Source organism: Gymnodraco acuticeps, unplaced genomic scaffold (assembly GCF_902827175.1).
Source record: "Gymnodraco acuticeps unplaced genomic scaffold, fGymAcu1.1, whole genome shotgun sequence".
Lineage (NCBI taxonomy): Eukaryota > Metazoa > Chordata > Actinopteri > Perciformes > Bathydraconidae > Gymnodraco > Gymnodraco acuticeps.
Window position 1 is genome coordinate 335,809 of NW_022990225.1, and position 26,701 is coordinate 362,509.

General features: G+C 40.5%; 1 protein-coding gene across 1 annotated transcript in view; it reads left to right on the forward strand.

The window, feature by feature from the left end:
* The window catches only part of exoc4 (exocyst complex component 4), a 120,736-nt gene that overhangs the window by 10,564 nt on the left and 83,471 nt on the right, over positions 1 to 26,701 (forward strand). Inside the window, 5 exon segments of the mRNA XM_034218837.1 lie at positions 1,774 to 1,868; positions 1,997 to 2,151; positions 6,963 to 7,143; positions 17,965 to 18,110; positions 18,334 to 18,422. Coding sequence (XP_034074728.1) covers positions 1,774 to 1,868; positions 1,997 to 2,151; positions 6,963 to 7,143; positions 17,965 to 18,110; positions 18,334 to 18,422 — 666 coding nt within the window.

Here is a 26,701-nt window from a genome sequence, read left to right on the forward strand (position 1 = left end):
TTTGCGATTTTACTTCCACTGTGCTGATATCCTTAGTGATAATGAAGTCATTAGCTTACACCCATTTGCATGTCATTACGGGTGTGTATTGCCTCTCGCACACATAGTATTATTGAATGCACACAGAAACTGCTGATCCAAACCATTGTGCAGTGCAATAAACACACTACTGACTTTTGCACATACACACTTCTCTCCTTGCAGTATATGTCATAATATCCTCAACTATAATCATCATATACAATTCCCACGCTAACATTATAATCATCTTGTCCCTCCTATCTGTACCATTAATCACCCAGCATCTCTGTCTTCACAGCAGGGGAAAGGCATTCATTATGCACAAACTGGTAACCAGCGCTTTAACAGGGTCTCATAATGCCGACTATAACTGTATTCAGGAATGTATGAATTCTCTCATGGTTGTGGGGCGTAGAGTCAGCACTGCATTTCTTGCAGGCAGAGAACAGAGGAACGCAAACAAGAAGATAATGAAAAAAGTTAATCTGGCAATAACTTGCTGTTCCCTTGGTATTTCTGAGTTTTTATATTAAGCCTGCCACTTTTTTTCACCACCTACTCTTGGCGTTCTAACTTAGCAACTCACGGTTTTGTTTAAGCTGGGTGGATGCCATGCAACCATACTCAGACCTGTGCATACCACTCAATGCCACAAACATATCAACTAATTGCTGCCGCTTCTTCAATTATCCCTTGGGATGAAAAAAGATTTATCCTAATATATGATATGCTCTTGAAAAATAAGGGTTCACTAAAAGCAACGATGTGGCCAACATTTATATCCAGTTGTTGTTTATTTCTTTGTCACTTTTGCATTTAGCCCTTTCTTCACTGAAAGCTTATGTCACCTAAAACTGTCATTTAATCTATGTTTTTTACCCCGCACACTCATGTGTTTTGGAAAACACAAATGCATGAATTACCACTAATAGATTATGAATATCCGTTCAATTCGCTGTAGACCTAAAAGTAAAAGCTAAACCACAGTTTTCTCATCATTATGCAAGGAGAACACTGGCAATTAGCTACCTCCAGGCAGTAAGTGCCCAATACACCGTCATCCACTGCGGTCACGACACAGCAGCAGGCTTCCATCAATGGCCTAGCTTGCCATTTTGTCTAATAGCATTAGAGCGCCTCATTTGTAGTTTGTAATTGTCACAATTATGACACAAGCTAGGGTTGGAATGGGGGAAAAGAGGAAATACACCCAAAGTCCATTAACTTGCCATAAACATTAACCATCTTAACGTGCCTGATGGGGAATAGGGACGCCCAATCTAATGGAAATTAGAGTATCACTCAACGCTGCCACTCTCAATTTAGCTGCTAATGTGGCTAAGTCAGATGGAAAGAATATGAATGAGGGGAGGATAACAGGATTGGTGCAGGTGTGTGCACTTATATCTGAAGCCTCACCTTCATTTGTTTTAAAAAGGTGAAGGTTCAATCTTGGTTTTCACAAATGTATATGTAGATTTCAGATGTTTGTTTGTCGATGTTACATGGCATATCTCCCAAAGTCTTTCACGACTTCATCGCAAAGTGGCTACGAACAACCAACATAGAAATAGAAACAACTGGTTTATAAATGTGCAGGAACATTTTGTGACATTTTTGTAATTGTCTTTTAACTGTCCGTTGTTTAAATAATTGTATATATTCGGCTGTACATTTATAAGCAGTTGTGCTAATCGTAGACGGTATGTGCTAACTTACTGTATGTTTATGCTGTGTATTTACTTTCTTTAGTGCGTGAGCAGGATGTGCGGGAGTTAAACCAAGCAGACCTCACTGAGGTGGATCCAGAGGAAAACAGTGCTGAGTTCATGGGCATCCTCATCAAGGTACATACATGAACACTTTTAAACAATATAGACACTGAGAAGTCAACTTCAGCATTTGGTTTTGGTTGCTATTTTGGTGTTTCTAGTCTTTCTTGACTTCAAGTTTTTGTATCCTCCTTTTTCTTCAGGCACTGGCCAAATTGAAGAAAATCCCTGAGACAATTAAAGCCATAATGGAGCGACTGGAACCTGAGCTGAAACAGATCGTCAAGAGATCCACCACTCAGATAGCAGACCATGCCTACCAGAGAGGAGAAAACCTGGCCCAGGAGAGCAAGCCAAGGTACAGTAATGAGAAAGGGAGGATAAGAAAACACATTGAAGAAAGAATGTCACTGGGGAAGTGGAGAATTCTTCAGGTTAATAATAGATAGTAAATGAAAAGGGAATGACTGATACCTTTAATAGATAGCCATGAAGAAGGAATCATAAGCACTTGTGTACAAAAGATGAAAGCCATCTTATAAAAGTTATAATGTGCTCTTGTTGTGTTGAAGCAGTTTTCACAGTATACCATGGGATAATGATTAACAGCTATACCAATTTGTATAGAAAAAACTGACAGAAGTGAGTGTGTGTGAGTCTGGCTGAGTTTTCACGCATCTACAGTATATTAATTGTTCATAGGACATATTTTTAAAAGCTAGCAACTTGTGTTATTTGTCGTTATTGTAGATAATTTAACATTCTACAGTGCTGCCATGGAAATTAACATGTTTTAGTCTTTATATTTCTGATTGTGGACAGATTTTCACACACCAATGTTTCGCAACTGTGTAAGATACAGTCCTGAACCTTTACAGAAATATAGCTCGGATCAAAATGGTCGTGTTCAAATCTTAAAAAAATAACCGTAAAATTGCAATTTGTTTTGAGACTGTTGGAATCTTATCTGCCTGACAGAGAATAAGGAGAAGAATCAGCAATGTTTCTATACAATGATTAGTGTTAACAGCAATATGCAAAACAAAAGACCTTAGTAAAGCTGTCACTTGTAATCCCCTCAGCACTGTAGCTGTGCAGGAGTTTTATTAAAGCAGCTGGCTTGCATATTCTTGTGTAATTATAGTATTCCCATAGATGCAGTTCCCCAGTGTCATTAAGTACAAGGTGGCCACTCTCTCCAGTGGTTGGTTGAGTTTATTGTTACTACTAATACAGTACAGCTGTAAGTAGTTTATATGTCATTGATAAGTCAGCTGTAATTTTTAAATGTTTACACACAAAAAGTATTTGAGGTTTGTTTAGTGCTGGCAGTGAAGGCAGTAGTTTTGAATGCAGTCCCTCGGTGTTCATAGTCAGACAGTCAACCAGGTATGAAACATAGTAAAGGCTATGAGTGGAAGAACACCTGCCTCAGACCATGAAAACAGATCCTCGGCTGCTTTAAACCCAGACAAGTCATGGTTAAACACACCCGTATACACACAAACAACTTTCCACCTGCCGTAGAGGACTGCTCCATTTTAAGAGCAGTCACATCAGCTGCTGCAGACACACACATGCAGTGAGCAGACTTGGGAAACACAGGTCTCAGTCCACTGATCCTGAACCATTTAAGAGGAACGTCTTGTTTTCTGTCAGGGATGTTCTCTCTGGCCTCGTCTGCTTTCCCTCTCTGGTTGCCTGGCGAATCTCATCTGACCTCAATGTAACAGGCCACCGTGTAGCTCATTGCCAGCTCTACTCCTTACAGATTGTTTTAAAATTGCCTGCGTGAGCGTACGTGTGTGCGCTTAACACTGTATTCGTGTCAGACCGCTTGCATCCGGGTGAACCCTTAAAGGTTTGTGTGTGTGTTTGTACTCGGATGCATCCACACCTAGTTTTGCCTATGTTCACTACAATTTAAAGTCGAGGCTTGTTGCTATGGAAACTCCACCCAGTGTACCGCTTGCAGGGAACAATGGTCTTGCGTATTGCACACTATATTGTATAGCACTGCGGACTAGCAGGCAACACTCAAGCACTTTAGAGCAAATAAAGCCGTGTGCGGCTTAACTCTGGGAGGTTTACGTTCTCATTCGTGTCCTCTGTGATCAGCTACGTTGAAGTGCAATTTTATTTCCAACTAAGATTTTTACTTTTAATAAGATACTCCACACAGGTTCCCACTCCATGCGCCAAAGCTATTGGCATGCACCACTGATCTGTGATTAGTCCAGTTTAATTTCCATCAAAAGCAGACTTTTTTAACTCCCTTTTTTTATTTTGTTTTGCAAAAACAGAGACTTTTTGCTTTGCTTTTTGAAGTGATTCTGAATCCCTTAGAAAAAGAGCTGATTTAAAAATAAAGAAATGCTTGAATGACCAAAGAACATTAAGATAAGGGCAGAGTATTTTAAATCCAATTTAAAAACAAGAAAAGGATGTTGATCATGAGATTGATTGCTTGTCCCTCTTGTACCCCGTGTTCAGTAGAGTGGGCATTGGAGATGTTTGGGTGAATGTGTTTCTACTTGATTTGTGTTTGACAGAAGGATGACATGGCACATTGCATACTTCAAAAAATGGTTCTATAAACACTATGCAGAAAAGAAAAGACACTGAACTGCACCGGCACTGCATCTATTAATCATCTTAAACATTAGATAAATTACATAATCAAGGACGGGCCTCCTTACATACTCAAAAACATGCTGTATATCTTCTACAATGGAAGGTTTGACGGCATCCGTCGCAACCACAAGCCCCTTTTTACTGTAATTTTGTTCATCTGTGGCTGACAACCTTCCTTATGATAACCTAATGTAGACACCATCGTTGTCGTCCCCAACTGAAACACACACAGAGGTGGTGTTGGTCAGTTAGTAAGGGACGTGCAGGTCCACGTGTATGCCCCCTGCTGTCTCTCCCGACTGTTCATCAGCCATGTGAGTGTCAGCTTCGATCCTGAGGGGAAATGAGAACAGGCCTCAAAGAACAGACTATATGGATTAGGATGGCCTCCACTGGGAGATAGTGTGTGTGTGTGTGTGTGTGTGTGTGTGTGTGTGTGTGTGTGTGTGTGTGTGTGTGTGTGTGTGTGGTGTGTGTGTGTGTGTGTGTGTGTGTGTGTGTGTGTGTGTGTGTGGTGTGTGTGTGTGTGTGTGTGTGTGTGTGTGTGTGTGTGTGTGTGTGTGTGTGTGTGTGTGTGTGTGTGTGTGTGTGTGTGTGTGTGTGTGTGTGTGGTGTGTGTGTGTGTGTTGTGTGTGTGTGTGTGTGTGTGTGTGTGTGTGTGTGTGTGTGTGTGTGTGTGTGTGTGTGTGTGTGTGTGTGTGTGTGTGTGTGTGTGTGTGTGTGTGTGTGTGTGTGTGTGTGTGTGTGTGTGTGTGTGTGTGTGTGGACCACCCAGCGGTGACAAGGTCAGAGCCATCCATTTTACCCATGTCCAGCTCCATGTATGCAAACATGACCATGAATTGTTTGTCCCTTTCTTTAAGTTGGTGTCACGTTGTATTCTTTTTTTCTTGTCAGTCATTCATGTTTATGCATGAAAGGGGGAGAGAATTAATCGACTGGTTGGCGTTTCGCAGCTCCTCTCTTTCTTCGTCTTACGAACATCTCCCATTCACTGAGTTATAGCTCATAGTGATTGGTGCCTGCTTTCCTTACCATTAATAACATGTATTCACTGCTTCTGCCAGTGTCGTGACAGGCAGCCAACCAAAATGCCCCTCAGTGAAACATCCATCTTGCCGTTACATTATCCGGCACCTCCCCAGGAAACCTTGGCCACTTCACAAAACTTTTAGCATGCGGTTTTTTTTTTGTACAGCATTTTAAATAGCTTGTAATTTGTTTCAACTTGGCATTTATGAGGTGAAGGCTCAGGTGCTTTTGAGTTAACTTCATAAAAGATGGTTTGTTTTCTATGTAAGTATTTGACCCAGAGCAGGGAGCTTTGACCCTGTGTGTCCTGCCAGCTTGAGTACAAGATTCGGAACATTATAATTATTATGTATAGAAGTAGTAGTAGTTATACAGTATATTTCATAGTGTAAGATTAGACATGCATCTTCTATGACACAGCTGGTTTGGTTTTGGAGTGGTTTAGCTACCAGAAGACAAATATTTATATTTATTTATTTCTATCTGGGACTTTAAATTGGTCTTTAAAAGTATTTTAGTTGCCTAGAATAAGAAAAAACCAGTTTCACACACCACTGATTAAATCAAACCCAATTAAAAGGATAGTACTAATCGAACAGTCTTGCACAAACAGTAGGATTATATTTGTATTAACTCTAATAACTCCACTAAAATAAAGTGGGCACTCACTGGCATGGGTGCACTCATTCAGACTAAACTCATGTAGCCTGTGTTCCCTCTTTACTTTGAAAGCTTTGTCCTTGTGCATAAAGCAGGTACAGCACAGTGTGCATGAAAGCATTAGTGTAGATGAGGCAAGTGTGAGTTTTCAATCCAGAGCGCAGCACTCAGATCAAGTGGAAGGTCTTTTTGGTTTTGGCTGTGCTCTCTTCTCCAGCCAGAGCCATTTAGAGTTAATGAGTAGCTGTTCATCTGAGTTGAGGTTGGGCAGCTTTTCTCATAGCCTCGCCAGGTGCTAGGTTATTACTGCAGAATAAATAGCGGTGAGTATCAGCTGAATATGAAATGTGAACGAAAACAAGGAGCCGAAATGTGAATCGCTCGTTTTTTTCCACATCAAGAAATACTTTGGATTTTTACATAGCAGTTTTACAATGACATTTTATTTACCTATTTTGTGAGGGTATGTATAGTGAAACAGGGATCCTCCTTTCACCATGCGTCTTAGCACATACATCCCTCTGGTGATGGGAGTGAAGAGGTTTTACTAAATGTAAGTGGAGCAATAATCTCCTCACATTTGACAAGTGTCATCTCTTGGATGCCGTTTATTTTGACACTCAATATCTCTCAACTGTTTTAACGGATACGATACATCTGGAGCAACCATCGAGGCATTTAAATCCAAGACCATGTGATGTTCCAAAAGTAAGAAAGTGTGCCACATGTTTCTTATTTAGCATTACTACTTATTAATGTCTTCATCTCTGCCCCTTTCCCCCTCTCCTCTTCATGTCTCTCCTGCTCTCTTCCCCACTTGTTTCTCTGTGGCTCCCTCTACAGGCTGCTGCTGGAGCTGCTGGAGCTCTTGTTTGATAAGTTCAAGGCAGTGGCCCAGGCTCACAGCGTGGTGTTGACCCACCTGCAGCAGATCGCTGTGCAGTGCCCGGGCGGGGCCCACCAAGAGGGCATCAAACTCTACGAGCAGGCCGACGTCTCTGCCAAGATCCAGACCGTGCTGCAGGTCAGATATGTGCATCAGTAACAGAAGATATATACCAAGACCATTGGTATATGTACTTAGCAATTAGCATACAACTATGCTTTTAACAGCAGCAGCTTTTAATAATATCTCTTAATGAAATGTTGTGTATTAAGGGAAAGTGGATAACACAAAAATAAGTGTGCCATGTCTTTCAGTCCAGTAGATTGTAAAAGATCTCTTTGAGAGTAAAACAAGAGAATACATATATCAAGCCTACTTTAATGTACAGTATGGCATTATTGTTCCCATTTAAGTGTTCATATAACAATTCAAGCACATGAAGGTTGTAGCGCTGAACATGGTTGTTTGTTTGGCCTCCGCTGGCTGGCATACCAACAGGGTTTTATATTCATCCACTGCCATGGTGATTTGTTCATCCTTGATTCATTTTCCATCCGCCCTTTGTCCTAAAACATTGATTTAATTCACCTTTTCTCATAGTAAATGAATCAGTGTAGGAACTGGCATTGATGTGATGAATGGCATTCACTCTGTCATTAAGAAGCAGCAACAGCAATAGACAGGGAAAGCTTGATTGCTTGGATTCATTTGAGGCTCTTTAATTGGCGTGTATTTATGCCGGGTTCTTGCTCCCTGCTCCCATTTGATTGACTGAGGGGTTGAGCAGCTGTTCGGTTGACCTATGCTGAATCTCAGAGGAGAATCTGTGGCAGTTGTTGCTCTCAAAGCGATCGTTGTCTGTGCAAACGCCTTTTCCCTAATCCTGGGAGTTGTGTAATGTTTAATTTATCACATTTTTCTATGCAATTCTCATGTGTATAACCACGTTTTAACAAGCAGAGGAGGTGCTTCTTTCTTCATTTGAACTGGCATTTCTAGTCCATCCATGACTAAGAGATTGTTTAAATAAACAAGATAGTTTCAACTAGTAATCTATTTTAAGGTGCTGATATAAATGTTTTGAATGTCACCATAGTTTTCGAGGGCAAGATCACGAATCAAATGTGTTTTTTAGTGCTTCTTTCTCTGCACAGACCAGTGTTTTTACTAATCAAAACGAATTCAATGACAGAATGCTGTTGCCTAGTTAAATCAGACGCCCATCTATTTCTAACTAGCGCACAACGGCTCGTCTGATTTAAATAACTTGAGTTTTTTCCATCTGGCGAGCATGGATTATAAATACAGAAGTGTTGAGGTGTATGCATGTATGTTTCTGAAGGTGTGAACATGCATAGGCATATACTTGAATAGCTCTGCTGTACGGGAACAGCTACAGTATAGAAGGCATTAGGCCATTCCCCAGCATGCGATCGCTGCCAACACCCAGTTGCCAGGGGCTTCACTCTCCCCTGTCTCTGCGATGTGAGATAATGTAATCTCTTGATTAGAATACTCATTATGTGAAATGAGGTTTTCTTATTCACTCACTCGTGTTATTATTTCCTGACCGATTGTATCAATATGAAAGCCCCTCGTCCATCCCGCCCTCCCTTGCCGTTTCTCTCATCTCTTGCTTGTTCTTTCGCCTTTCTCTCCCACTCTCCAGTTCCATTTCCCTTCCTTCCTTCAGCATCGATGCTCCTGCCTCTGTATTACAGTCTCTCAATCTCCCGATACCTTGTGCATACCCCTTCTTGCTCCTTGTAATTTCCTTCTTCATCTCATTATCTTACCTTCTTTTTCTTGCACACACCCTTTCACCCCCTTCGTTTTGCCCACTCTGTTCTGGAGAGTCACATATCGGCAATGAGAGAAATTAAACTCCTACGGCTCCCACAGTGGCTCTGTTTAATTTCTTATCTCAAATCTTAAGACCCTCAAAGGGCGAGGAAACTACACAACATTGGTCAAAATTGTCTTACGAATTGTGTAAATCACTCATCATATCTTTAGTTCTTCAATAGCTACTGTAACAGTGCTTTAATAATGCATGGAAAATATGCAATTTAAGAGTGATACAGAAAATGTAAAAGAAGTATCTTTTTTCCCTTGTATAGTTGAATTCCAGTCTGTGTTGCACCTCTAACTCGTTGCATATCCATCTTTGACATGTACAGAAACCTCTTGGTGTTTTTTTCCCACTTTGAGAGGTGGAGATACCAGGTTGACCTTTCCACATGACATACCAGCAGACAGATGCAAGAGCTGACAGAAACACAGGGTGCACCCGGTTACAAGGCCTTGGCAGAGAAACGCCGTTCATCAATATGTGACTCAGGCCCAGTCGGCTTAGTATGGGGAGTAGGTAAACAAACTTTTGAAAGTCAAGAATCATGTAATGGTTCTAATCCTCATTCACAAATGCTGAGGGTGCTTCAGTGTGGAGTTATTGATCGAAAACATAAATGACTGAAGGATCTGAGGATCATTATCCTGTAAGCAGTGTTTTAAGGCTACTTCATACATTTCAAACAGCTTTCTATAGATTGTGTGGATATCTATTGATTATTCCCACACATTTTGAATGAACAGTTCTTAGTGTTCACCACTGCATGCTTTTGCAACTCTCTACCTCTATCCATGAGTGCATTTTCCATCATCTTCCTCAAAGCTTTGTTATATCAAAGAAATCCCAGTGACTGGATTTGATCCATAATGATTCATTAGCTTCTCCTTCCTCAGTACTGTAGCGCCTGACAGTCTGTCAGCATAGCAAGTTTAATTTCATGTAAATGTTAGTCAAAACAACATTTGGTGCCAAGCCAAGAATATCCACAAGTTTCCTTTTAATCTTGAACAAGCCAGAAGTCACAATGCGTTTTTCAGGTAATTGGATAACATAGTTCATCAAAGATCACAGTTCATAAACCTCTCCATGAAATCTTTATTAAGACCAGCCAGTGGGAGTGTTATTTAATGTATATATGAGTGTGTGTGACTACTGACGTCCGTCACCCTTTGACCTCGCCGACCACTCGGTTTGAGGCGTGAGTTTGTTAATTAGCTCGGCATTTGCGCATTCTGCAAGGATTTGTGGCCGGGTGACTGCTTGCCATGTCCGCTGTCTGCTGCGAGCATGTGACCAGAGTGCAAATCACACTTTTAATGAGTGGCTTCCTCTGCAGACAAGAAACTGTGTCTGAATTCAAAAATATGGATAGACACTGACTATCTGCCTTGTGACAAAGAAGAGATTTCTAGATCATAGAAACTTCAGCTGAGGAATCAAACATTTACTTTTTATTCTGTAGCAAAAGATAGAAAATGTGATATGATTTGGCTCGAAATGAAGAGTACAATTTGAAAAAGCAAACTTTGATGAGATTGTCATTGAGTACGATTGGCTCTTAACAGGAAAGACCTCTCTCTATGGTACTGTGATTTGTCCTGCCTCTGTGAGAGCTTTAAAACATTGCTTTCATCCATTTTGAGCAGAAACATCTCATATTTCCTATATATGTATTGCTGATCCTTTCTCCTCCTTCTGTTTTTTTGATTCAGAAAAAAGGTCTAATGTTGACTTCATAAATGGGTAATTTCATTGCCATAGATTAATCACAGCAAAGGAGGGGTATTATGGGGGCACTAAAAAGTATATAAATATACGAGTGTCTTAAATATGCACTGCCTTCTATCGGCTCATCAACAGAGTGAAAAGGAGGTGAATTGAACTGCCAGAGAGCAGCCAGAAGACAATGATCTCTTTTAATTAGATATGAGCAGTGACATCGCTATGTTGTTCTCGCACAACATTTTAATCAATGTGTCACATTTATTCTGCCCTCCAAAGCGCTGTCGTATTTACATTTCGCTGGAGCGCGCTGAAGTTTACCATCTCTTTTCTCTCTGCCCAACCCCCCATCCAACATATACTAACTACATCGCTAAGAAACTGGAGACTTAATCAACGGCTCATGTTTCTGCCATCATTTTCTTGACTTGTTGATATACTTTTTGACTCTGTGCTGTGAAAGGGTACACAATAATGTCGTGTTCAGTGCAACATTATAAACTTAGGATATATCTTAAGATGCTTCTGGTCTGTGCATTTTTATTTAGTTTGACATGTTTTGCCAGATAATTCACTAATCTGTTACCAGCAGTCATGTCACATACTCTCACACTAAGTGCTGTTTTGATAGCAAATACGAAATATTAAGTGATCATATTTCACTTAAAACCATGCCTTATTACTTTATAGTTGCAATTAAAATAATGATGTAGTTAGAGGCTATTCACTACAGTCTATCTCTGCAACATCCCTGAGAAATTGACTGACTTATAATGTAAACCAATTAAATGTGAAAAGTAATATTGCCAGGGCTGTATGTATATATATATATTATATATCTATCATCCTATGCATTTCACATATTTTATAGGAGTGCATCCATAGAAACACTATTCAAAGTCGTCTTATTTCTATTCCCTTTTGTTTTAAACAATGAATACACCTCAAATTGTTTTCACATCAAACACGCATGGTAGGGACACAGCAAGGACACAGAGAGAAATGAAATGGGTTTGTGCGAACAAGCAGGCGCATCTTCCTTTCCTGCGACAACAAGATATCCTTCAAAAGATTGACTAGATGCACTGCACTCCAGGTGGGAACCCCCACTGGTTAGCGGTAGTGGTGTACTTTGGGAGTAGTTGTGGCTGGAGCTCTGTCAGAACTTGTGAAGGTTATTGAAGTTTCTGGAACACAATCAATACAGGGGGTGTATAAAGAACACTTTATTTAATGGCCAAGGACACTTTGGGCTCTCACTTCAAGCTAGCAGCGAGGGATATCAGCCAATATGTTTTGTGACAAGACACCAGCCAGGGGATTTAATGGGAAAACAGCCAATTTCAATGAAGCCTTGAGAACAGAACAAAGTGTTGAGTTGTTCTCTCGGCTGCTTTTAAGACGCTTTTAAGACTTAATAAGAAGGAAAGCAAAAGGAAAGAGAAAATAAAGCGATATTTATTTCTTCAATTATAGACAATTGACTGCTAAGTTCACCGAGCGGCAAGTGCTCACCTGTTCAGCTTTGAGTGTTGCCCTCTTAATTGGCCCGATCGGTTGGGTTTAAGGCCCTAATAGACATAATAGAAATACATTTGATTCTGGGTGACATCAGTTAGGAAGAAATTAGTGCGAGTGCTGAAATGAATGATAAACGCACAATTCAAGTTTAAGCTTTACTCCTTTTTATCTTGGAGAAGAACTTAGCTCAGCCAGATGGAATGATTTAAGTTTTGGAAGAGACCCAAGTCACTCAAGAGCCAAAATATGTTTGTTGTTTGGTCGAATTACATGAAATAGTTATGGTGGAAATACTTAGGAAAGAGACGTGAGTTTTGCCCTTTACACACATACTGTACTGTACACCACCAACATGCACCGACACTCAAGTTGTTGTGAACTTTTAAGCTTGGTTAGTATCTGGTGTGAAGAGCCATTTGCCCCAAGTCTCACATTTATCCACTATTTCACTCATTTGCCCATGCATATTGATTTTTAGGAAATTCCGACAGTTCATTTCCTCCTCTCCATTTTCTCTAACAACTCTGTAACCTTTTAATGGAAGTTACAGTAGAAGTTCACCTAACTAATGTGGCATGGAGATAATGTTTTTGCTAATTATCAAGATGCAGGGCCGCCCCTCCCTACAGGCCAATCACGCAGGCTGCATGGGGCCCCGCCCAGAGGGCCTCAGCTGCTCTCCGCTCAGTTCTCCCCCCCCCCCCCCCCCCCCCCCCCCCCCCCCCCCCCCCCCCCCCCCCGCGAGAGTGAGAGGTGACAAGGGGAGCACGTCTGTAACCCGACACCGTTGCAATGAATCGACATCTGACCAATCACGGCTTTGATACGGCCACTAGTGCAGGTAAAGAGATGTCGGTGAAAAGACAGTTTCAGTCCGGAGCAAGCAAGAGGGAAACAAACTAAAACATAAAGAAACTAGAGCATCACTCGAAGGTGGGTTATTGTATGAGTCAAATATACAACTTGCAAATGTTGTATAAGTCAAATTGCCAATTGCCATATTAAAACATCAGCTGCAATTCAAGACATGAAGAAGGCAGTCTCTGCATAGCATATAGGCTAATGGAGATGCAGTTATTTCCAGCATTCTTTATTTACCATTCATTCAAGTATGTGATGCCTTTTATCTGCTAATGTACAGGAGGAAGAGTGATAAACTGTCTGGCTAAAAAAACATGGAGCATTTGTTCCCCTCTTATTCATTTTTATGTCAATTTGCACATTTCATGGTGATGCTCAGCCTCTCCCCTTAACTCCTAACAGTCATCATCATGTCAACCACAACACAGAGAAATACTGATAGAAATGTGTGTGTAGTTGTTGATACATTGCTGACAGAGGGAACTACATTTGAATACAGATTTAAGAAATATCAGTTTTTGAGCATGTCATAAGCATGTTTTGTCTTGACTATATTACAACTATATTATAATAAAATAATATAGTATTTATATTATTGAATTGATTATGATTATTATTATTAGTAGAAGTAGTTTATTTGCATTCATTATATTTGAATCTTTTTTAGGCTAGTATTTGGCAGGAAATGCAGACGTATTCACCTGTAAACGCATACTGAACGACATACATGCACATTTACCATTTACCTCACTGTATAAAAAAGTAACTGTGTTGATAATAATAATGAACAGGAATTATATTTGCAAAGTAGCCTACTTTGTTTCCAAAAAAAATGTTTTCACTCCTGTCGTTGGGGGGGGGCCTCATCTCACAATGTCGCTTGGGGCCCCAAGTTGGCCAGGGGCGGCCCTGTCAAGATGCATCTATACTGAAGAAGATGCTTTAAAGATCCCTTGATGTCTAAACACCAGTTGAACTGTTGAAACAAAGATGAAAATGTGGAAAAGAGACATTACTCTGTTTCTTTTTGGCACTACTATTTGTATTCCTGTAATAGCAGAGCCAGGTATCTCAAATATGGTCAATCTAAATTAGATATAGCTGCTGTTTGGATCTGTTCTCTGGGGGCCATCTCTAATGAATGCTCTGGCCTCAGCCACTGACAGAATGTCATGTTACAGTACCTCTGTCATTTCCTTTTGTGTCCTTATTGTCACCAATATACAGTTGTCTAATGTCTTAAACTTTGGTTAATTTCTTATTTTGGTCACTTTCATATCTTTGAAACAGAATTCTCTTTGTACTCTTGACTTTTTTTGTAATCCAATTCCTTTTTTACTACTTTCTGAATATACAGAAATAGGATATTTGACTCTGAAAGAGTTAATGGATTACTAGCCAAATGAGATGAAGTTGAGTAGAGATAGTCTTTTTGCAGCATGATTTACTTGTTTATTTATTTAAAGGACAGTGCACATTAATCCACATTGCTGTAAATGTAAAATTAGCCAGCAGGCTAATTTTCAACTGCTATGTTTGGAACATTTAATGCTAGGCAACTAATCTAGCTTGGGCCTTGTTTGCATTGAGTGAAGTGTGTGATTACTTTTAACGTCGGTAGATATCAGTTTGCTATTATTGAAAGGTACTTGATAAGAGCTGTTGACAGGAAGTAGTGATCCCCCAGAGTGCTCATATAACTACTCAAGGATAATTGACTTCAAGAAAACAATGACTTAAATTGAAGAAGTTGCTGTAATTATAAAACTTCTAAAAATAAACTTACCTGAGAAACCTTCTTGACAACCAAGGTTATTTTTTTCTGAAATTGCTCTGTTATTCTTGCTAATTAGTTTGCATAGTACACAATGAGATTGAGATATATTTAATCCTTGTCATCTACTGTAATCCATGGAAAACACACATTATCAGTAGTTAGGCTTTTAAATAAAATAACGTTTTAAGAGCCAAGGTAGTGCTTGTTATTGACGCAGCTTTGTTGATTTGAGGTGAAAAACGTCTGCCCTTGCCAAAATTAGCTAGAGATTCCTAAGTAGAGGAGGGGAAACCAACATTCTTTTAACTTCACTTAGAGTCTGTTAATTTGAATAGTTCGATTTAACTTGTGTCCTCTCTTTGTCTACCTTATTTCCCTGCTTTTCCGTTTTCTCTTTAACATTCTGTTCAGTGTCCATTCTCCTAAAATCCTTTGCTCTTTCCATTCTTCACAACTCCACCTTTATCTCTCCTTCCGTGTTACGTTCTGCCTCCCATCCTTCTCTTCCGCTATCTTTCTCTCTGTCCTAGCAGTCCAGTTAATTGCCTCCAAAGTTCGCTCTGTCTCTGGGCTAATGCAATTTAAGTAGGGTCGGAGCCCCTTCATCAGCCCAGCGCTGGCATTTCATTAAGTCTACTTGGGCGTTAGCTTGCAAGCAAGTGGGGATTTCGCTCCATCGGCTCATCATTAGTAATTAATACACTGATAGGATTAGCTGCAGCATGAGGCTAGTGACAAGTGGAGGCCCTGGTGTTGCCAGTGTGAGAGGGTGTGTGTGATATGGCCTCCAGCGCTATGTGGGAAGTAGTCGGAGGGTAATTAAATGTTTGGTGGAAGATTGTGTGTTGTACTTGCTTATTTACATTTATGACCAGTTGCTATAACACAGGGGTCGGCAACCTTTTTGATATGAATTGGATCAGTGTGCCGACGATCGTGAACTGTGAAGGGGGAGGGGGGAGCCTCGCTGCGGGGAAGCAGTGTGTTGATCTCTTTCACCTGTCAGCGCAACTTACATGATGCGGTTTAAACAAATTTAAATAATTGGTTTAAACGGCATTATAATAATGACGACGGTCCGTTCTGTGATTCTCCAGAACACACAGATGGCCAGTCCGCCCCTGTGTAGCATATTATTTTCGATGAGAGATGAGCAGATCGCAACTGGGCTTTCAACTAAAGACACAGCCACGCAAAAACTGCGGTATTTGTCCAGCTCCTTATGGGTAGCCTACTGCAATTTGTGAAGTGCGGGCGCGCTCCGGCAGCACTACACCCCTGATCGTTTCACCACGGAAGAAAGCAGCAGAAAGTCGACTGGAGTTAAAGACAGCGGGACGGCTTCCTTCTGCAGGTAACGGGGAGACGCACTCTGGCGGTCTCGTTCAGGGTTGCCGACCCCTGCTATAACACCAGACTCCTTTAACTTCATATCACAAGTGAACAATTGCCTCTAAATGCACAATTTGATTTAATTTTCAAGCAAAAACATTCCACAAGATACCTGCTTTTGCATTACTTTTTCATGCCCGGGCACATGCATGTATGTTCATGTGTGTGCACTTTAATTAACATCATCCTACCATGTGAAGGCTTTCCCATGCATGACGGCGAGGGAGCTCTCCGCAGCGTTAATTACATCATTACGGTCGGGATGGATCTCCATCTGCTCGGCCATTACTCCTGTTCCATTCTGGGCTGACCCACACCGCGCCTCAGAATTAGACACACACAGGCTAAATGGCCCTGCTAAATTATGAAGCCATTAGATATGGAAGGCTATTTTAGAGCATATGTATTCACACAGAGAGAGGAAGTGAGAAGGGAGAGAAAGAGGACGATGAACTGAGGTAGACGGAGCAACAGAGAGAAAATAGAAATGTGGGAAATGAGAGATGAAGCACTAAGAGATTTTGAAAAATGAGATCCAATGAAGGCAACATAGGGAATGTTCGGATAGAATGATAGAGTAGAGGAAGTTAACTTTCTCTGCCTGGCCACGGTTTCAATGTGCTTGTCCTCAGCTATTGTTAGAAATTGATAAGATTTTCATGAAGCATAGGACGTTGATGGATTTCACCATGGATCATGCAGACAGGTCAGGGAAATGGTAGACAAGAATTTGTACTCCCATCATCAAAAGGCTTTGTTCTATCTCAAAGTTTGGTGTTTCTTTAGTTTTTTAGAAAAGGCTTTGTGAATGCATTTATTGTTATACTGCGCTGCTACACCACAAAATAAAAACACCTGTTGCTAGAGATGTCCATACCAAACCTGCTACTGTAGATATATTTATCTCTGATGAAAAATACTTTCTCCCAGTTGTTCATTAAAGGTTATATGAGAATGGAAGAATGATTCAGCAAAAATGTTCTTGGAACAAACGACAAAATTAAATGGCAACTTAACGCTTGTATCAGTAATGTGGCATCAAGAACTGTTAGAAAAGAACAAGTTAAATGTTTTTATAAAGCTGATAATCCAATCATTTAAATAACAAAGAACAGGTTTACAATTTCATACAGCAATGATATTTAAACATGACGAAGAGAGATACTTTGTTTGGTACTGAGTTCCAAAAAAATAGGGTATAATCTGATGGTAAATGTTCTTTTAGCTATACTCTAGAAGAGGACATGCTGTACAAAGGCCTTTGGTTGATCAAAGTGATCATGAATATATGATAGGTGAACAGAGCAGGCAGGTTGAGTTTACAGGATATGAGTGTTAATGGGAGCTTTAAAGCAATTCATGAACTTGAGTACTCCATGTGATGAATTAGGGACCACCATTAAAAAAAGCTTCAGTGACTGACACCGTTTTTGACAGTTGAGATTAATGTATTGTAGTTTGTTGTGATTTGCTTTTGAAATATCCAATCATGTTTCAATGGTTCTTTTATTTGTCTCTTCCCAAATCAAAAGATAATTTACAATAGATTGGACATCTTAGGTGACACATGCTTTAACTTTAAAGCAAAGTCTCACCAACATAGAGTCTCCTATACAATATTTATTCCTGTTAGCTTCAAATAGTTGGCAGAAAAAAAACAAAACAGCCATGAGAAATGTTTTGTCTATCTTACAAAATTGCACTTAGGAAGCACTTAGTCTGAACATGGGAAGATTGAACCCTCCTATGTGACCTTGCTAAAGAACAATATCCCATTAAAACAGAACTGCTTCTTATTTTCCTGTTTTGACCCGGCCCTCTGTTTGTTGTTCAGGTTCTGCTGATGGAGTATCTGGACGTGAAGAACAGCCGCAGCGCCACGGAGCCGTCGGCTCAGCTCTCCTACGCCAGCACTGGCAGTGAGTTCGCTGCCTTTTTCTCCAAGAAGAAGCCACAGCGGGCCAAGCAGTCGCTCTTCAAGTAAGGATCCTTCTCTGCCTTGTGCTTCACGAAATCTTACAAAAATAAAAATAATATATAACCTTCCATGTTAGAGAAGTGAAATTGAAATCTCTATGAATAAAATGTTTTGACTTGACTTTGGTCTGTCTCAAGGCCATTAGATTCCTTTTTGCAGTTTCCTGTTCCATGTTGTACTGCTGTGCCGTGTTCCCACTTGTTGAACTCTTTGTGTGTTTTATAGGTTTGAATCTTCTTCCCATGCCATCAGCATGAGTACCTACTTGAGAGAGCAGAGGCGAGAACTCTACAGCAAAAGTGGAGAATTACAAGGTGAGGAGGGGGGAAAGAAGGATAAACTGAGGGTAGAGATAGTGGGGAGGGCAAAACACTCCCAAACAGCTGGATTGGCGAAGTGAAAACGAGTGGGAGGACGGTGAGATGAAGGAAAGGAAGGGGAGATGATGGAGCAGAATGTGTGAAAAGTATTGACAGAAGAGTGAAAAAAGGAAAGAGCAATCTGACAGAGAGGGGAATACATTGGGCAGAGTTTGATGTGTGTGTTGAATAAAGCAGCAGAGAAAAGAGCAGCTAGAACACAGCCAAGGTTGAAGTCGGGTACAAATTAATAAAGGGATGTAGGGATCGAGGTTAGAGGCGTAAGAAAAAACCCCTGAGTAGAAGAAAATAGAGACCTTTAAGCCAACTGAACAGAAAGAAATAATGGATAAAGGCAGATTGATGCAGAGATTGTTAAAAGATGGCAAACAGGAGGTGTCTTTTCGCTTCAGGAAGGAGACGGGGACAGGGGTGTGGAAGGATCCAGCGAGAGAGTGATGGAGGGATTTGGGGGAGAGTGGGGAGAGCAGTATAACAAAAGGTGGAGATAGCACCGGCGTGTTGCAGGTCGAGTATTCCACTCAGGAAAAGAAAGGGGGACAACAGGATTGTGGAGAGGAAAAGGGCGATAGCGATAGAGATTGACGAGAGGCAGAGAGCAGGGTGACTTTGCAGAATCCGCCTACAGGGAGAGGCCTTGAAAACCGCTCACTCAACACACACACACACACACACACACACACACACACACACACACACACACACACACACACACACACACACACACACACACACACACACACACACACACACACACACACACACTAGCAGAGTGAGTGAGCTGCAGACCCTGGAGAGCCTAAGCAGTTCTAACGCTCGTACTTCTTCTGCTCCTCTGCTCTCTGTTTCTCTGCCTATGACCTTGAGGTTTCAATCAGCAGTGCCTGACAGCGCTGTCTGTCTGCTACTATTCTTGTTTTCACACCGAGCTCCTCATTGACATTGTTTGGATAAATAGTAAAGGTAGGAAATGGAGCGAGAAAATAACTGCAAAGTGCTTTTAATCCTTTTTGTTTTTAAAGTACGACTCCATAACACAATAACAACAAAATCATCCTGTGACAAAATCTGCATATCTCATTATGACTATTTAGGGGTAATTAATGCAGTTTTAATTAAGATTCCTCTTGGTATTTGACAAAAAAATAAGCAAAGAAATGACTCGACTATCAATTCTAAAAGGCATTTCATGCAGTTATTTTAGAGTTTTGACAAAAGAAGGCACTCATACAGTAGCTGTTCTGTAAATGTATGCAAAATGTTCTGCCTCGGCTCCCCCGGCACAAAGGGAACAGCATTGATTAACTGTGGATAAAGGAAAACCCCAAATGGTCTTCAAATAACAGCGCACTTTTTTTCTTCCTCCATCTGTCGGCGCCTCGGAAAGAAAGAGGGAAAAAAAACTATTTTTTTTTGACTGGCTGAATGCCTCCGAGCGTTTATAAGAAGATGAGATTTCTGTGGGCTTTCATTTCACCTGTCACAATGCGTCGCACCGGCCACAAGCCTAGGCCGGGCCCTGAATGGCTGCAAAGAGATTGAAAGAGTAAGAAATCATTTAGAAAGTGAAATAAGTCGACTGTGATGGAGGGAGGTGGGACGAAGGGTGGAGAGAGGGAGAGAGGGAGAGAGAGGGAGAGAGAGAGAGAGAGAGAGAGAGAGGCAGGTTAAAAGTCATTGTTTTCATCAGGGTCCAGCGAAGAAGCCATTAAGAGATTTCTGAAGGAAGAAATTAGAAAAATATGTATTGAGACTGTGTGGAAGGGACTTTTTCTCTCTCTTCAAATTAAACTTACTGTAGGGAGGAAAATAGTTAGGAAGGGGAGATTGAGTTGATGAGTTCTTCTGGCTGTGGGATTACTCAACACTTAAAGCTTAGTCATGTGTGTCTCTTAGTCTCTCCACTCGGAGTTTCCTAAACTCTTTTTCCCTCAACGGTCTGCTTCAAGTCAATACAGTTAATAACTCAAATTTAAACCAACACAGCCTCGGAAATAACAATTTGATTGCTCGTTTTAAATCCACCTATGCACCGCTTCAAAGAGAAGAAAAATGGCCATGCCCGGAAAAGAGTTAAAGTCAGAAATACAGATGCAACAACGCTCTTTGTGCTGCGTCTTTGTTCAGTTTCCCATCTCTTTGTGGTAAGAATCACAGCAGCCGCAGTTGTACAGAATGTGTAATGATTGTATCTAGAGTCCCATATCTCTAATAGGCTTGAAATTAATCTGTAATATCTGTAATTTATGTCCCCCGAGTGTTATAAGGATTCTCCATATATCATTACACACATGCTGACAGCTATATAGGGACATAGGCACATGCCTCATATACACATGCAAACACACAGGCACTTAATTGCTTGCTTCCTCCATTGGAGCACGTCTCGTACGCTTCAATTAATCCAATGCTTCATCTAAAGACTTTATTACAGCTCCATATGCAGCCACATCTGGAATGTGTGTTGGTAGCGTATGCAGTGAGACCCCCAGCTACAGCATGTGCATAGTGTTCATATTTACAGCAGAACCTCAGCTGTCTGTCTGTTTGAATGTGTATATAGGGTTTGTGGGTGTGTTTGCATCCTTGGCAAACCACTACTTTAGAATCACAGAACCCCATCCAGATTCAATCACAGTCCCTATGAATAAATTATGAAAATAACAATTTTTCTAGCTCTGTGTTACCATGCCCCCCTTTTCCTCTGCATGTTTCCCAACCACAAGACTTTTACATCTCCTAATATTGTATCGCCTTTCTGTCTTGTGTGTGTGACTCGGAGTACCCCAGTGGTCATCTGGGAGGTGAAGTGTGAAAATATCTCAATAACCACTGCAGTGTTGCACCAAGCCGAGTCAGTAATGCATTTACAGCCTTTTAAAAAAAATATTATTTCTCTTTGTGTTGCATCCTTTCATTGTGTTTTGTGCGATATTGCCTTGCCCCGGGGCACGTTTGAAGTGACACCCCCACCATGTGACAGCCGTACACAAAGCCTGCCTATCTCCACACGCTTGCCCTGGATATGCACGTAAACAAACACACACTCAAAAGACTTCCCCCTTTTTCCTTCAGGCATATAGATATTTTCCCATTCCCAAATCTGACCTCCCTCCACTTCCAAGATGTATTCATAATCAACTCGGTTGCAAATCAATTTCCCACATTCCCTGTTTCCTTTTGATATTCAAATTGACTTGTTTACACTGCGTCCAGCAAACAAAAGAAGTCCCTGGCTGAGGCCCCTACGCTATAGCAATCTAGTTACAAATAAACACTTTCTGCCCACACCTTTATACCTTAAGAGAAAAAAAAAAACCTTTGCTATGTTAGGGGCTTCTTGTTTATGTATAAAAGAATCATGTTCCCCTGAGAGAGGGAGGGACATGGAGGGGAGGAGGAGGAAGAGAGCCGCTGCCGGGGGAAACCAGAAGTGGTGTTCCCTGTCAAGCGGAGTTGTACACCTTAATGGGGAGGGGAGGGAGAAAAGGTGCAAATGGAAAATGTCTAGTGAGAGACACAGTTGGAGGTGATGGTGGGTGGGATATCAGGGGTGGGGCTAGCAGATGTTAATAGCCACTTGTTCATAGAAGTGTGCATATGCGTGAAAACTGAAATAGCACAACGGCATGCTCCTGCAAAACGATGTGCGATGTGACACAAACTGGAAACGTGATTGCCGGGGGTGTGGTATTATGTTTAGGGGAAAGACCGTTTCAAAAAAGCTTGGACATTTCAGAATGGTGATGGGGTCATTAGATGAAGCTTTGACCAGACACATCCCCGCAGAAAATAACAAACCCCCACTTTTTCATTTAGAGGGCCCCTCGAGAAAAAAGATTTTTATTTCTAAACACATTCAGCGCCCACTTTTAGTTCCTCACTCTCTTTTTTATGGTATAATCACTGACTTGCCTCTTTAATAATTATTTTTCCAATCACTCATCCCCTGCATTTGTTGTCGGACTTCAAGGATAATGGCTGTGATCAATACTTGACTTCCGCTGACCTTGCAATTATATTTGATCCTATTCATAAACGAGCCTGAGATGGAAGTGGTGAAAACGTCAATAATTATTAAAGGATTATGGCGCTGGAATGTCGAAGACTCCAGGTAAGCCGTATTCTATGCCTTGCATTATTATATATATTTGTCTTCTTCTTGCTTTCTTGCTCTGTCAATATGTTTAAAGTTGATTTTTTGTTCCTTGTGCGGGTGTATGCTTAGGTCTCCTTACATGAAATAAGTAAGTTGTAGGATATAGACTCACCATAAGTAAACCGGCAAATTATTTAATTAAATGTAACGTTTAAATATTATGGTTCTATTAAAAACCAAGAATTATGGTTAAAAGTTCATTAGAGACACTTTTTATCACGGGTGATTAGTTATTAGTTCTTGTCTGAGCAAACATATTTTACTTAACCACAGAGCTGGATTTCTTTTAAACTGATTACATTTCTACATTTCTAATCCTCAGGCCGTTCTAAACTCTATATTACATCATGTTTGCTGTAAAGGGAAGATGATTTACTGTTTTCATAACCCTTATGTCCCCTTAAAACGTTTTCGCAACAGATTGAATTTAATAGTCATATAAATTATATAAAGGAGGTTATATTATATTCAGAAATAATTCAAAACTTTTAGTAAGTTTCTCCAAAACTTCAGAAAAATGATCCTGGTCTCAAAATGTTAAAGAATTATGGGACATTTGCTAGAACACTCTTAAACTTTACCATAGTAAAACATATTATTCACATGTCTTACCTCAATGGGAAAAATGTGTTAAAAGTGTTTTATATATACAAAAATATCAGGTTCACCATTTCAGTTTTTACATTTGTCCTTTACAGTATATGGCTGTTACTCGTGGTGTAACATTACGTTGGAAGCAAAGTGATGTAGAAAGGGAAAATGTCATGTCAATGACTGATGAGGGTTTTCATAGTGGCCACACAGTGTGTGTCTGTGTACCCTACGTAAAGTATGCATGCCAGGTCATGTCATAAGTGACATGTCCGACATGCTGTAATTGAATGACATGTTGTAGCCGAGTCTTTACTCCTGTACACCGCAGGAATGCCACTAGCAAATGACATGTTTCCCGTCTTGCACAGGTGCCAGACCTTCATAAATCACTTTGTTCCAGCAGCGACATAACTGGGTTTGTAGATAAAAATGCAAGGTACCTCTGTTACCTGACAGGCTATTACTGTGAAAAGCCTTTATTTGTGTTCAGCATGAAAGCAAATATGGAGCAGCTCTGCATATTGTGGGGAAAAAACACAGGCACACATACACACACTGCTGCAGATGTCTTTGCTTTCAGTAGTTATTTGTACGTTAGCTTGGGCTCATCATGTTCAATTTGCTCCAACATAGATTTCAGCAAGGTTGATTGGTTCAAACACTAGAGATACGATTCCCCTCTCCTCCTTTCTTAAGACACACACACACACACACACACACACACACACACACACACACACACACACACACACACACACACACACACACACACACACACACACACACACACACACACACAGTGTTGGATTCTCATCTGCCGTGGGACCAGTGATTGGATTACAGTAGCTCTGGTGCTGAAATTAGAGTGGAGCATACAGACAGTGGAAAATGCTCTGTGGCTTGAAATAATGATATCAGGATTTGACTGTATTGTACCTCACCAGGACCCTGGTTAGGAAGATGATAATAATGGAAAATACATAGCAGACTGTTATTTAAAGATGGACTACAGTTGCCAGCATTTGACTCACTGTTATGTCAAACATTTGTGAACCTCGGGAAAGCGCTCTACAGAATCAATGCCAGGATATTGTACTTTGCATCCTGTTTTTCAGTTCATTTAGCAATCATGGCTCTTTACTTTTGGACGCAACGTGAATCACAGATAATTATCCAAACAAAAGCCAGCAACACCTGTTGGAAAAACTTGGTACAAACCCAGGAGCAAAACTGGATGTCAACCAAAATCACTCTTCCATTAACCAAAGCACTTCCACCTTAGACACTGCATGCATGTCTCATACACTTACTCTATCCATGAAATAATAGCATTTCAACTTAAATAGTTGACAAATTACTAACGTTATTCGAACCAGAAGGTCAAACTAAAGTTTGTATTTTAAAATATGAAATGTGTTTATTTCACTTAGGTATGTTTGTTGACACTGCTATTGTTGCATGTGATATTGGCTGTGAGTTTCTTTGTGGATATATTTGTTTAATATCGATAAAAACAGTTTGATGTCATTGTCCAAAAGTGTTCACATAAATATCACTGTCGGAATCCGGACAAAGGATTATTCACTCTGTGCTTTTTATTGTGTCAAAAAAGGGCACACTACCACAACAAATAAAATAATCCAAGACATTTGAATCTCATTGCCAAACATCAGATATGACCAATGCGAATTATAGTAAAGCTGTGAAGTGCAAATGTAATCTTTGCATAAAGAAACGTTTTATCTCACTATGACCGTCTGAGATAAACATAAACATTGCTAAAGTCAGTGTTTTGACACGACAGATTTTGAGCGTGGCGTGCAGGAGGAATAGAAACGACGTGGGGATGCAGAGGACAACAGGAGGAGAATAGAACAAGGCTGTAATAGTTTACACAGTGCAGACATTTAATCAGAGGGAAAGAGCTTGGTGTATTTTCACATCCTGAGGCTAATTTTAATCAGCATTGGTCTTGCCATTATTGGCAGCTTTGACTGTCACCTCTGTGTTTACTTTTAATCTCAGACCTCCTGATTGGAGAAGATGGACAAATGGAAAAGGGAGGAGGTTAGGGAAGGAGAAGGGCAAGTGGGACACGGGGCTGTAGAGACCTTGGCACCTGCATCTTAGCAGCTTGACTGGCAGCCTGACAGATAAACACTCACCTCTCGCTTACCCAGCATGCAACAGGTTTTTCCCATAAAGAAGAGGTTGTTCAATGTGCTGTCTGATTCCCTGCTGGGTCCAATCAGAGATGTGATGAAATGTAGTTGTATTGCTGATTACTTCTCCTGGTCTTTATCCACACACACATACACTCACATGCATGTGCTATATCACTCAGAGATAATTCTTTGTTGTGGTTGACAGATTCAAGACACCACAGCAGTAAAGACTGTTTTATCACCCTGTTGCTCAGAGTGAGCGAAGTGCTGGTGCTTTTCCTTAGCATTTTACAAAATTAGACTCGGAGGAACTGTTTCTGTGATAGGAGCTGTTAAAGAAATACCTTGTGTGAATATGTTATTGCCTGTGACTTGTGTCTTTAATCATGTTACTGATGTCTTATAATGGTTGTATCAGCAGTGTCTGCAGTCAGTTTGGTACACATTATTCCTGGTGGTGTTGTTTACTGTCAGTCAGGACTGGTGTGCCATTTTTCAGGGTAGTAATGAAAAAGACCTGATTTGTTAGCCATGCTAATTGCATAGAAATGTATTGTAGGTTAATTGGTCCACTTCTACGTTCCTGACTGAAAAAAATGTGATGGTTTATTAAGACATTTTCTACATATATCCACTCTCCCAAGAAGATAATTTCAACATAATTTGATGACTTCAGACCCCGTTTTTATCTCTTCTTAGCTACAGTACGGTAGGTAGGTTTTAGCTTTTGCAATGACTCTTTAGTGTTATTTATGTGAAAAGGAGAATCTTGATTATATCACCAAGTTTTGGAAGACTGCACACAGTTTGTTTCAATTGCCACCATTTGCTAACAGATTGAAATGTTACTGTCCTTTCTGAAGTTTGAATGTCAAACGACATACATTTCCAGCTATTCAAATCCCCCCCCCCCCAAGTCTTCATAGTGTCTTCAGAGAGACATTCCACCAAAATGAATATTCATTCTGCTACTGAAGTGCATTGTTGTCATACAACCAGTGGCAGATGTGCATTTATTAAACTCAAGACCATGAAGACTCATTGCGTGTCACAGTGAGGCTTTTAATTATTAATCCAGCTCAATTTACACCTGAATTTATTTATACTATTATTTATTGATACCGTTTATTCTCATCAAAGAGGTGGGTTAGGTGTCCTGGTTGGTGGAGCAGCAATACCATCCCATCAAATTAATTTTAATAATAGAAGGCTCTCATTAAGATTCAATCAGACATGAAGACAGTCTGAGTGGAATAGGATGCCTGGAATTGACCAGAGAGTCATACATTATTGAC